Source organism: Rhinopithecus bieti, unplaced genomic scaffold, assembly GCF_001698545.2.
Source record: "Rhinopithecus bieti isolate Rb0 unplaced genomic scaffold, ASM169854v2 scaffold_1530, whole genome shotgun sequence".
In the NCBI taxonomy this organism is placed as follows: domain Eukaryota; kingdom Metazoa; phylum Chordata; class Mammalia; order Primates; family Cercopithecidae; genus Rhinopithecus; species Rhinopithecus bieti.
This window is the reverse complement of record NW_016803808.1, coordinates 3,376,555-3,389,888: the sequence shown is the minus strand read 5'-3', so window position 1 is coordinate 3,389,888 and position 13,334 is coordinate 3,376,555. Positions and strand designations below refer to the sequence as shown.

General features: G+C 39.1%; 1 protein-coding gene across 2 annotated transcripts in view; it reads left to right on the top strand.

Annotated features, from left to right (window-relative positions):
- ROCK2 (Rho associated coiled-coil containing protein kinase 2) overlaps window positions 1–13,334 on the top strand; it is a 188,118-nt gene that overhangs the window by 94,577 nt on the left and 80,207 nt on the right. For both annotated transcript variants that reach the window (XM_017853951.1, XM_017853961.1), the window contains exon 4: window positions 8,853–8,990. In XM_017853951.1, coding sequence (XP_017709440.1) covers window positions 8,853–8,990 — 138 coding nt within the window. The remainder of the gene's footprint in view (window positions 1–8,852; window positions 8,991–13,334) is intronic.

The following is a 13,334-nucleotide window of genomic DNA, read 5'->3' as shown; positions in this document are numbered from 1 at the left end:
GCTCACTGCAAGCTCCGCCTCCCGGGTTTACGCCATTCTCCTGCCTCAGCCTCCGGAGTAGCTGGGACTACAGGCGCCCGCCACCTCGCCCAGCTAGTTTTTTGTATTTTTTAGTAGAGACTGGGTTTCACCGTGTTAGCCAGGATGGTCTCGATCTACTGACCTCATGATCCGCCCGTCTCGGCCTCCCAAAGTGCTGGGATTACAGGCTTGAGCCACCGCGCCCGGCCAAACACTTTTCACTTGAAAATACATCACTCCATTATTCAGTGTTATAAAATGAAGAAAAATCACTATTACTGCTCTAGTTAGTAAATGAAAATGTATTTGCTTATTACAAATGTTGGTTTGATTTCGAATCTCCTGAAGTACCTATCTCCTGAGGTGCTGGCTGAGCTTTAAGGACAGCTTGCAACGCTGGATTTTCCCATGGGCCACCATCTCTAATGATTGGAGTCACCAGTTCCAGATTCACATTTCCATATCTGCGGAGGTGATTCTGGTATTCCTGGAATGACCCAAGAATATCCTTTAAGGGCTCTTCATAAAACTCACCTCTTCCAAAGAATAGCAGCAACTCGAAGAAACTCACAGCAAGGCTACTCAAAACGTATTGTATGTGCTCACATTCATCTGGGAATGTTGTAAAACAACAAAGTACAGTCTGAAGAACCTGAAGCTGTGGCAAAGGGACCTGCCATCTTCCAGCATCATCTTCAACCACCTGACAGAAGCGTTGGCAATAACCCCGACTGCTGATCACGCAGCCACCGCAGCTGCCGCTGCCAGCACCGCCTCTGCTGTCGCCTGCACCTCTAAGCCCCACAGGACCCAGCAGGGACTCCACAGTGGCCACGAGCTCTTCTCCGAGGCGTTCGGCCTTTTGGTCGCTCTCTTCCTCCGCCATGAGGCTCTCGCCACCCAACGCGTACCAGCCCCTGCTCCTCTACCGCTGACTGCTTAGGCTAACCTCCCAAATTGCAAAATATTTTAAAACGAGAAGTGATGTAATCTATTAATATAATCTTTGTAATTATAATTTGTTTAGGCAGTTTTCATTTTGGGCTCTATTTTCTTTATATCCATACTGATGTTTTGTTTACTTGTTCTATCAAATACTGAGAGGCCCTAGCCTATTATCCCTGCATTAAAAATTTTGGTTGGGGTATAATTCAACCTCCGAACAACCTAAACTAAGACCATGGGTATTAACATTTCCAACTGAAGCTATAGGTTTGTTTCTTTCTTAGTTCTGTTTTTATGTTATTAATTTTCAGGCTCGTTTATTGAAGATACATATGTAATTAGAATGGTTATGCCTCCATAATTAACTTCCTCTTTTATCTGAATTGACTTCTTTATCTCATTTTATAATACTCTTTGCCTTGAAGTCTGCTTTATTATTTATATGCCAACTTTCTTACCCTTGCAGTTTACATGGTATATTTTTCTGCATTCATTTGTTTTCAACTCATTTGGCCTCATAAACTATATGACTTAGGTATATATTTATATCTAATATGTATATTGGATATATATATGAGTCCATTCTCATATTGCTGTAAAGAACTACCTGAGAGACTGGATAATTCATAAAAGAGGTTTAATTGACTCACAATTCTGCAGGCTGTACAGGAAGCGTGGCTGGGGGGCCTCAGGAAATTTACAATCCTGGCAGAAGGTGAAAGGGAAGCAAGCACTTCTTACGTGGCCAGAGGAGAAGGAAGAGAACAAAGAGGGAGAATGCCACACACTTTTAACAACCAGATCTCATGAGAACTCACTATCAGGAGAACAACAAGGGGGAAGTCCCTCCCCCATGATCCAGTCACCTCCGTCTAGGCCCTTCCTCCAACACTGGGGATTACAATTTGACCTGAGATTTGGGTGGGGATACAAATCCAAACCATATCAATATATAATCATCATATATAAGTATGTGAACTATAATTGCTTTTTAATCAGTTTTTATAATTTATGTTTATTAATTGGAGTATTTAATCCATTTATAATTACACACATTTTAGATTGTTTAAAATGGTATTGGAATCCCAAGTCTCTTCATTTTCATTTATTCATTTTGTCATTATTTTTCAGATTGATTTGTGTTCAAGTTCACTGACTTCCATATAGTTTCCTTTTTTTTTTTTTTTTGGAGACAGAATCGTGTACTGTCATCCAGGCTGGAGTGCATGGAGTGCAGTGGCACCATCTCAGCTCACTGCAACCTCTGTCTCCCAGGTTTAAGCAATTCCCCTGCCTCAGTCTCCCGAGTAGCTGAGATTACAGGTGCACACCACCATGCCCGGCTAATTTTTGTATTTTTAGTAGAGACGGGGTTTCATGTGTTGGCAAGGCTGATCTCGAACTCCTGACCTTAAGTGATCCACCCATCTTAGCCTTCCAAAGTGCTGGGATTACAGGTGTGAGCCACTGCACTGGCCTAGTTTCCATTTTTCTGTTGATATTTACTTCTATTCACTCATTAAGACTATATTTTATTTCGTTAATATATTTTCCCTTAGTTCTTTGAACATATTTATAAGAGCTATTTTTAAGTATTTGTCAGTTGAATCTAACATCTTTTGGGGCCATTTTCTATTGACTGCTTTTTTCTTGACGATAAGTCGCATTTTCCTTTTTGCCTGTCTAGTAATTTTTTTTTTTTTTGAGACGGAGTCTCGCTGTGTTGCCCGGGCTGGAGTGCAGTGGCCGGATCTCAGCTCACTGCAAGCTCCGCCTCCCGGGTTTACGCCATTCTCCTGCCTCAGCTTCCCGAGTAGCTGGGACTACAGGCGCCCGCCACCACGCCTGGCTAGTTTTTTGTATTTTTTAGTAGAGACGGGGTTTCACTGTGTTAGCCAGGATGGTCTCGATCTCCTGACCTCGTGATCCGCCCGTCTCAGCCTCCCAAAGTGCTGGGATTACAGGCTTGAGCCACCGCGCCCGGCCTGCCTGTCTACTAATTTTTAAATTATATACTGTGCCTTGTGGATGTATGGTGGAAACTCTGGAGTTTTGTTATTTTTCTTTGAATGCTATTGATTTTCATTCTGATAGGCTGTCCAGTTACTTGCTGTTCATCCTTAACTCTTGCAGGCTTAGTTTTACACTTTTGGAAAGATCAAGTTATTTCCCAAGTTCTTTTTTTTTTTTTTGAGATGGAGTCTCGCTCTGTCGCCCAGGCTGGAGTGCAGTGGTGCGATCTCAGCTCACTGCAAGCTCTGCCTCCTGGGTTCATGCCATTCTCCTTCCTCAGCCTCCCAAGTAGCTGGGACTACAGGCGCCTGCCACCATGCCCAGCTAATTTTTTGTATTTTTAGTAGACGGGGTTTCACCATGTTAGCCAGGATGGTCTCAATCTCCTGACCTCGTGATCCGCCCTCCTCGGCCTCCCAAATTGCAGGGATTACAGGCGTGAGCCACTACACCCGGCCCCCAAGTTCTTTTAAATTAGTAGGATGCAACCTCCAAACTGTGTTTCCCTTTGAATCTTTTAGGTTTTAATATTAGGTTTTGTTAGGTTAGTACTAGAGTAGGTCTTACTTTAGAGCCTGGTTCTTTTTCGTAAGATGTGTCAGCTGAATGTCCAAGAAATTAGCAAGATTTCTCTCTCTCTTTTTTCTTTTTTTCTTTTTTTTTCTTTTTTTTTTTAAAGAGACAGGGTCTCACTATGTTGCCCAGGCTGTCTCGAACTCTTGGGCTCAAGCAGTCCTCCTGCCTCAGCTTCCCAAAGTGTTGGGATTACAGGCGTGAGCTACCACACCTGCCCTTCTCTACTTTTGCTTGTCTGGAAATCCTGTGTTCTTCCAGTGCCACTTAACCTCTAGTGTTTGTGTTTTACCATAACCCCAAAGCAGTTGGTCTCTAGTAAACCTGGACTACTTTCTCTCTGGGTAGCCCAACCTTTAGCCAGGTACACGCATGTGACTTCTAGGGATCTCCTCTCCTTAGCTTCCAGTTTCTTGCCCAGAATAATTTAGCTGCTTCATTTGTTTTAAACTCTGATCTCTGCCTCCTCAACTCAGGAGAAACATACAATTACATGCTGTACACTGGTTGCAATATTGACTTTTATCAGAGTTTCTGGGCAATTATGATGTTGACTTGGTGAGTTTCTCTTCTCTCGGGAATTACAGTCTTGTGTTTATTTTACAAAACCTGAATACAGTTGCCTCGTGTGTTTTGTCATTTTTGATGGTTGTTTACAATGGGAGGGCTAGCTGGTACCAATTACTTCGTCATAGCCAGAAGTGCATGATTCTGAGTATATAAATTTATTGTGTCATCCTGAGACTTACTTGTATTTTCCATTAGTGATTTGTTCAAACCCACTCCCCAAATAAAATTTTGTGCCTGGCTTTTATTGGAGGGGGAACAAAACTTTCTCTATTAAAGAGGCATAGCATTTTAATGATTTTCTAAAATTTTGTTGCACTTTATAGAGTATCTGATAAGTGTCATGGTTCTTCCCTGTCTCCTCTGGGGAAGACACTACCGTATCTTTGGTTTATCTTATTTTCATCAATGGAAGTATTAACTATACATGTGGATGCTATTTGACAAAAGATAACTAGAAATATTACCTGCTGAATTTTTTTTTTTGAGACTTAGTCTCGCTCTGTCGCCCCAGGCTGGAGTGCAGTGGTGCGATCTGGGCTCACTGCAAGCTCCGCCTCCAGGGTTCACGCCATTCTCCTGCCTCAGCCTCCTGAGTAGGTGTCACTACAGGCGCCCGCCACCACGCCTGGCTATATTTTTTTTTTGTATTTTTAGTAGAGACGGGGTTTCAGTGTGTTAGCCAGGATGGTCTCGATCTCCTGACCTTGTGATCTGCCTGCCTCGGCCTCCCAGAGTGTTGGGATTACAGGTGTGAGCCACCGCGCCCGGCCCTGAATCATTTTTAAAACTGGAAATTAATGGTGTGGCCACTTGTAAAATAAATTTTTGCAGATATTACTTCAGTCATTAATTGTTTAGTGAATGCCTGTTTTATTGCCATTGCTGGCATTGTACTTGGCACTAGGAGTATAAGGGAGAACAAAATAGATGTGCATGATCCCCATCCTTGTTGAATTTACATTCCACTATGGGAGACAGGCAATAAATACAAAGAAACAACATCAAAAATTACAAATTATGGTATCTACCAGGAAGAAAACAAACAGGGTTCTATAGTTGAGAACAGTGAGTTCCTAGTTTAGTTAGGGTGGTCAGAGAAGATCTCTTTGAGGAGTTTTATATTTAAACTGAATGGATAAGGAGGTAGTGTCCTTATGGGAATAGTTGAATTAGGTACTATGTTGGGTTTTTAAATACCTTTCCAGTACCCATAAAGATCCTGAGGAAAGTTTTGTTGTATTAGAGGAACTGAAAGAAGATAAATGTGTCTGAAGTATGAACAAGGGGAAGAAAATGACAAGATTTAAGTTGAGAAGGTGGACATAGGCTAGATCATTTAGGACCCTGTAGACAGTGGTTAGGAGCTTGATTTCTTCTTATCTTCTTTCTTCCATCCTGGAATAGGGTAACCACATAATTTGTTATACAAAAACTGGTGTACTCTGAATAAAAAGGAACACCAACTGGATGGAATACTGGGTTGGCAGATGTAATCTAGCCCTGTTTGGGAAAATCATCCTAATTGTGTGCATAACGTGTAGAAATAATATAGATTCTACCTGCAGATTACCTTTAAATCTTTTATTATTATTATTATTATTATTGTTATAATACTTTAAGTTCTGGAATACATGTGCAGAATGTACAGCTTTGTTACATAGGTATACATGTGCCATTGTGGTTTGCTGCATCCACCAACCCATCATCTACATTTCTCCTAATGCTATCCCTCCTCTGGCCCCTCACCCCCTGACAGGCACTGGTGTGTGATGTTCCCCTCCCTGTGTCCATGTGTTCTCACTGTTCAACTCCCACTTATGAGTGAGAACCTGCGGTGTTTGTTTTTCTGTTCCTGTGTTAATTTGCTGAGAATGATGGTTTTCAGCTTCATCCATGTCCCTGCAAAGGACATGAATTCATCCTTTTTTATGGCTGCATAGTATTCCATGGTGTATATGTGCCACATTTTGTTTATCCAGTCTATCATTGTTGGGCATTTGGGTTGGTTCCAAGTCTTTGCTATTATGAACAGTGCTGCAATAAACATACATGTGCATGTGTCTTTATAGTAGAATGGTTTATAATCCTTTGGGTATATACCAAGTAATGGGATTGCTGGGTCAAATGTTTTTTCTGGTTCTAGATCTTTTTTATTTTTATTTTTTTCCCACCCAGGCTGGAGTGCAGTGGTGCGATCTTGGCTCACTACAGCCTCAGCCACCTGGCTTCAAGTGATTCTCCTGCCTCAGTCTCCCAAGGACCTGGGATTACAGGCATGCACCACCGTGCCCAGCTAATTTTTGTATTTTTAGTAGAAATGTGATTTCACCATGTTGGCCAGGCTGGTCTCGAATGCCTGACTTCAGGTGATCTGCCCGCCTCAGCCTCCCAGAGTGCTGGGATTACAGGCGTGAGCCACCGCGTCTGGCCTCTGGTTCTAGATCCTTGAGGAATTGCCACACTGTCGTCCACAGTGGTTTAATTTACACTCCCACCAACAGTGTAAAAGTGTTCTATTTCTCCACATCCTCTCCAGCATCTATTGTTTCCTGACTTTTTAATGATCGCCTTTCTAACTGGTATAAGGTAGTATCTCGTTGTGGTTTTGATTTGCATTTCTCTAATGAACAGAGGTGATGAGCTTTTTTTCATGTTTGTTGGCTGCATAAATGTCTTCTTTGGAGAAGTGTCTGTTCATATCCTTCGCCCACTTTTTGATTGAGTTGTTTTTTCTTGTAAATTTGTTTAAGTTCCTTGTAGGTTCTGGGTATTAGCCCTTTGTCAGCTGGATAGATTGCAAAAATGTTCTCCCATTCTGTAGGTTACTTGTTCACTGTGATGATAGTTTCTTTTGTTGTGCAGAAACTGTTTAGTTTAATTAGTTCCTATTTGTCAATTTTGGCTTTTGTTGCCATTCCTTTTGGTGTTTTAGTCATGAAGTCTTTGCCCATACCTGTGTCCTGAATGGTATTGCCTAGGTTTTCTTCTAGGGTTTTTATGGTTTTAGGTCTTACATTTAAGTCTTTAATCCATCTTGAGTTAATTCTACTTACTATCTATATAGACCTTGGGCAGTTTAATGTCTCTGTGCCTCAGATTTCCCGTTTGCAGTATGGGGAAATAATATCCTCACTGGGAATGAAGATTAAGTAAAATAATATATGCATCAGAACACATGCCGAGTACTTAGTAAATCTGTTCTTTCAGCAAATATTTATTGAAAGGTTATTATGTGCCAGACATTATGCTAGACAATGGGGATTAAACATTGAACCAAACACAGAAATCCTTGCCTTCATTGGGTTTATATTCTGGTGCTGAGAAGTGGGTGATAAATAAGTTAAAAATGGGATGTAAGGTGGTAATAAGTGCGATGTAGCAAAAACATGACACAGAGAATGGAATATGGAATATGCTGGCAGCAGAAGAGGATGGTGAGCGAATATGGAATATGCTGGCAGTAGAAGGGGATAGTGAGCTGAAAGTTTAAGTAGATTGATCAGAGTAGACCTCATTGAGAAGGCAGGATTTGAACAGGGATTTAAGGAAGTGAAGGATTGAGCCAGCTACAGCAGGATTTCAGGCAGAGGGAACATGCAGAGATGATATGGGAATCTGGTAGGAGGTTTTAAGCAGGGGAGTGACAGGAAATGGTTTGTGTTTCAGAATGGAGACTAGGCTGTGGATAAGAGAGAGTGACAGCAGGGAAACAAGTTGGTAATTGAAATAAAAGATGTTGAACCAGGGTGGTATCAGTGGAGGTAGTTAGAAATGGTTGGATTCTGAAACTACTCGGAGGTAGAACTGACAGGATTTACTGATAAATTTGATAAGCTGTTTGAGAGAAAATGAGGTGCCAAAGGTTTTTTTAGCTAGAGCAACTAGAAGGATGAAGCTGCCATTTACTGAAATGGGGAATAACTGTGGGAGGAATAAATTCAGGGGTGAAGATTAGGAGTTTCAGTTTTAGGCATCCTATTAGACACCCAAGCATTAGTGTTAACAGTTGTTACTTACCCAATAAATGTTAGCTGTTATAATCATTCATTAAATATTTATTGGCACCCTGGTGGACAGTTTGCTATGTTCTTGGAATTAAAAAGGTGGTCAAAACTAGACAATCTTCTTGCATTTATGGAATTTGCAGTCTAATCGGAAACATAGAAATTGGTTAAAGGACTTCATTGTTGGTAGTATTTTTTTTCCTTAAAACAAACAAACAAAACAAAAGAAAACTTTTAATTAGGGCACCTAAAGAGAAATAAGAGTGACTTAACAAAATCATAGGTATCCCTTGATATCTAAATTTATTAGGTTCTTACGGGCAGATAGTGAGGGATATGTGTACATTGATGTTTCAGACTACTTACGTAAATGGTTTTTTTCAGTAGACGTATCTTTTAAGTTTCTTATTTAACAATATCTCATTCTTAAAATTGGTTAGCTTAACTAATATGAGAGAATGAAGCTTCGTGAATTTACCTTCATTTAGTTGAAATGAGAGAGCTGTATATTGAATTCAGTGTTTAAAAGTATTACATATTTCATGAAATACTTAGGTTGTTAGAAATGTTCTCCTTTGTTTCTTTCATTAAAATGTTTTACTTTTCCTTTTATTAGCTAAGGACCATTTTTTTTAACTGAAGTCTTTAATAATAGCATTATAGTATCATCTATTTACCTTTCTCTTACAACATTGAAGTATTAATTTTTGTGTTTTAAAAAAACAGGTTCGTCATAAGGCATCGCAGAAGGTTTATGCTATGAAGCTTCTTAGTAAGTTTGAAATGATAAAAAGATCAGATTCTGCCTTTTTTTGGGAAGAAAGAGATATTATGGCCTTTGCCAATAGCCCCTGGGTGGTTCAGGTAAGCATACTAACTTTTATAAGTTTATTTCTTTTTATTAATGAGTGCTTTATTATTCATGAGTTGATTTTTGTGTACCAAGTCTTATGCTTCATTTACGTAGTAACAGTGCAGTTATTTTTGGGAGATTTGATTCAGAACATTTGTTTAATGTTCCAAAACAGTATGTCCACATAGATATGACATGTAATACTTACTTAAATTGTTGTATGGAGGCAAGTATTACTTACAACTTTTTCTTCTTAATTCTTTTATAAAGAATTGGCTCAAATACCAGTATGCCATTATTTCATACCCACTTATTCTTGTGATTTACATAGTAGGAACGTAGTAAATTCATTGAATCATCTGGGAGGATATACACATATTAATATTCCAACATGGCACATTGTATACATATGTAACAAACCTGCACATTGTACACATGTACCCTAGAACTTAAAATATAATAATTAAAAAAAAAAGTTTTTATGGCCAGGTGCAGGGGCTCACACCTGTAATCCCAGCACTTCGGGAGGCTGAGGCAGGTGGATCACGAGGTCAGGAGATTGAGACCATCATGGCTAACACAATGAATCCCTGTCTCTGCTAAAAATACAAAAAATTAGGCAGGCATGGTGGCACGCACCTGTAATTCCAGCTACTTGGGAGGCTGAGGCAGGAGAATCGCTTGAACCCGGGAGGCGGAGGTTACAGTGAGCCAAGATTGTGCCACTGCACTCCACCCTGGGTGACAGAGCTAGACTCCGTCTCAAAAAAAAAGAAGTTTATGTTACATTTATCAGTCTATCTTGAAAAGAAAAACAAAACAAAAAAACTTCCTACAATAAACATTTAGAAAATTCTACAATATTATAATATTATGGCTCCTAATTTTGCCTTTTATTTGACTGTGGGTTGAGGAATTTAAGTTTCTGCTTTGCCTTCATTCTTTTTTTTTTTTTTTTGAGATGAAGTCTTGCTCTGTTGCCCAGACTGGAGTGCAGTGTTGCAATCTCTGTTCACTGCATCCTCTGCTTCCCAGGTTCAAGCTGTTCTCCTGCCGCAGTCTCTCGAATAGCTGAGACTACAGGCACCTGCCACTGTGGCCGGCTAATTTTTGCATTTTTAGTAGACATGGGGTTTCGCCGTGTTGGCCAGACTGGTCTCGAACTGCAGACCTCAAGTGATCTGCCTGCCTTAGCCTCCCAAAGTGCTGGGATTACAGACGTGAGCCTCCGCACCTGGCCTTTGCCTTCTTTACTATTATATTTCTCTCTAGCTTTGTTTCTCTAAAAAATTTTTTTATGCTAGTAACTAAATCTGCAAGCATTTTTGAACAAGTATCATGAGTAAGATTAGGTATATACCAGTTCTTGTTCAGAATGCTTAAATGATCTGGGAGTTTGATACCTTGCTTGTGGAAGGCAGTTCAGATCCCCACCCCTCCCCCCCAAAAAAACCCCACTTTTGACCATGTTGTTTAGAAGCTCATTACTGTTACTTTTTCATAAGGTTGATCCTCACTGCTGCTCCCTCCTCCGCTGTTTTTTAAAATTGTAGGCAGTGAATAGAAATTCTGATATGTACAGCAAAACTAAAACTTTTATGGTAAATTCTATACCATGATATTTTTTTTTCCCCTTGAGATGGAGTCTCCCTCTGTCACCCAGACTGGAGTGCATTGGCATGATCTCTGCTCATTGCAACCTCCGCTTCCTGGATTCAAGCGATTCTCCTGCCTCAGCCTCCCGAGTAGCTGGGATTACGGGTTCTCACTACCACGCCTGGCTAATTTTTGTATTTTTAGTAGAGAGATGGGGTCTCACCATGATAGCCAGGCTGGTCTTGAGCTCCTCACCCTAGGTGATCCACCTGCCTTGACCTCCCAAAGTGCTGGGATTACAGGCATGAGCCCCTGTGCCCGGCCTATATACCATGATAATTTATCTGATTAAAGAATGATTGCAATGAAGTATTTGTTTCACTTGTAGCTTTAAATCACTTTCATAGTACCAGATTGCCATTTCTAGTTATTTCATAAATTGATACTCTTTGATCTTTAAATCTGCTGTGTGAACCTTTATAAATAATTAATTGAGATAGAAGAAAGTCTGCTGATTATTGAGGTAATTGGGATACTGGATCTGAGGAAGCAAACCAATAGTGAAATACAGTACAATTGAAGAAGTAAATCCGATTATAATTGTGGCCTTTATATGCTTATCTCTCTTGGTAAAGAACAACATTCCATGCACCGTTATATTTATGTGTATAAAATGTTTTACTTTTTAGGAAAACTTGTGAAAGTGACTGACTTATTTATTGTTTTATTCAATGATTTTGAATATTTTCACAGAATTGTACAACCATCACTACTACCTAATTTTAGGACATTTTTCTCACCCTCCAAAGAAGCCCTGGACCAATTAGCATTTATTCCCCAATTCCGCCTCTCCCCTGCCCCTGTCAACTACTAGTCTATTTTATGTCTTTATGGATTTACCTATTCTGAAAGCTTCCGATAAATCAGGTCACACAACATGTATGTATGTCTTTTGTGACATCTTTCACCTAGCCTAATGTTTTAACATTCATTCATTCATGTTGCAGCATGTATCAACACTTAATTTCTTATTATGGTTAAATAATATTCTGTTACATGGTTTTACCACACTTTGTTCATTCATCACTTAATGGACATTTGTGTTGTTTCTCCTTTTTGACTATAATGAATAGTGCTGTTTTGAGTATTCTTTCATAAGGATTTTGGTACATATGTTCACACATTTCTTTTAGAGATCTACATTGCAGTGAAATTAATGAGTCATCGGATATGCCTATAATTAATTTCATTGGATTATTTCCGTTTTCCAAATCTCAGCTCTTATTTTTAAATGACTATTCAATATTTAATTGTACTAATGCCCCCATAGTTACTATACTTTTGTTAGAAATAGCTCTTTTCATTTTTGTTAATATAAATTAGCCACAGTAATAGGTCAAATCTTGGACCTATCTGTATTTCTTGGAAATATATTCTTAGGATGATTTCTGAATTCAGTAGATAAATATTGACATATTTTAAAACTTTTATTTTTTTGCAGGTAGAGAGGACTTTGTCTTTTAAAGCCATTTATCTATCCAGTTTGCTGTGTTTTCTAGGGTTCTTATTTTATGGCAAATGCTTTCTTGCTTTCCTTTGTAGTTTTATCACCCAGATGTGTACCCCTAAACACCTTAGTTTAGTTTTGGCATTTAAAAAAATTTAAGTTCAGGTGTATCTTTTAAATCTCTCAGCCCTCTTCTTTCATTTACTTTTGTCCCCAGGTTGAAGAAACCTGGGTTTTGCTGATCTCTTCTTGTGGTGTAGTTTAACATGTTTCTCTCTCACTTGTATTTTTGTAAATTGGTTGTTAGATATAGAGGCTTGATCAGATTCAGGTTTCACTTTGGAAGGGGATGGTGCAGGACTACTTCATAGACCAGGTTCGTAGGCCACCTATAAGAAGACTAATGTCTGGTTATCTGGTGTGTTACCAGGTATTTGTGCTCAGTGTCTTGATATATCATTTATTAAGGTTTGTAAAATGATACTTCAAGTCAGTCGTTCCTCCTTGGTTATAGTGACTGGAATACTTCTGTGAAGAAAAATATTTCTCTGTTTACTTGTTAGTTACTCAGGGTGCAGTTCATACTGGAAGGACAGGATAAATACTTTATTCTTTTATTGTGTTTACCAGTTTTCAAAATAAGGGTGACCAGTTTTGGGGGAGAATCAGTTTGAACTCATGGACTTGAAACCTGTTTGATATGTTTCAGTCCTTTGAATATCTTATTGATGCTCAAATTGTGGTACCTTTGACTAGTGGGATCAGAATGAGGTTGGTTTATGAAACCTTTAATGAAGCCTTAATAGTCTTTAATAGCTTGCTTGCAAAGTGATATAGGTGCTCCAGACCTATCTTAAACATTTGTGCTCTTGATGTGTAATTAACTGTGCTTGTAGGTCTGTCTTTTATGCATGTGTGAGATTTTCTTTAGAATAGATTCCTAGCATTGGGATTGCTAGGTCAGATGGTATGCACATTTGACTTTTTGATTGGTAGCACTAGATTGCCTTGTTAAAAAACTTTTCTTTATAAGTTTACATTATCTTTGTACAATAGATGTTCTCTTTCACCACAGTTTTAGCAAATACTTGATATTGTTAACTTTTAAATTTTTACTAGTTACATGCTTGAGAAATAAGGTGTTAACTGTGTTAAGTTGTGCTTCCTTGATTACTTACGAGATTCAGCATCTTTCATATGCTTGTTAATAATTTATATTCCTTATACGTTAAGCCTAAAATATAATTTATAT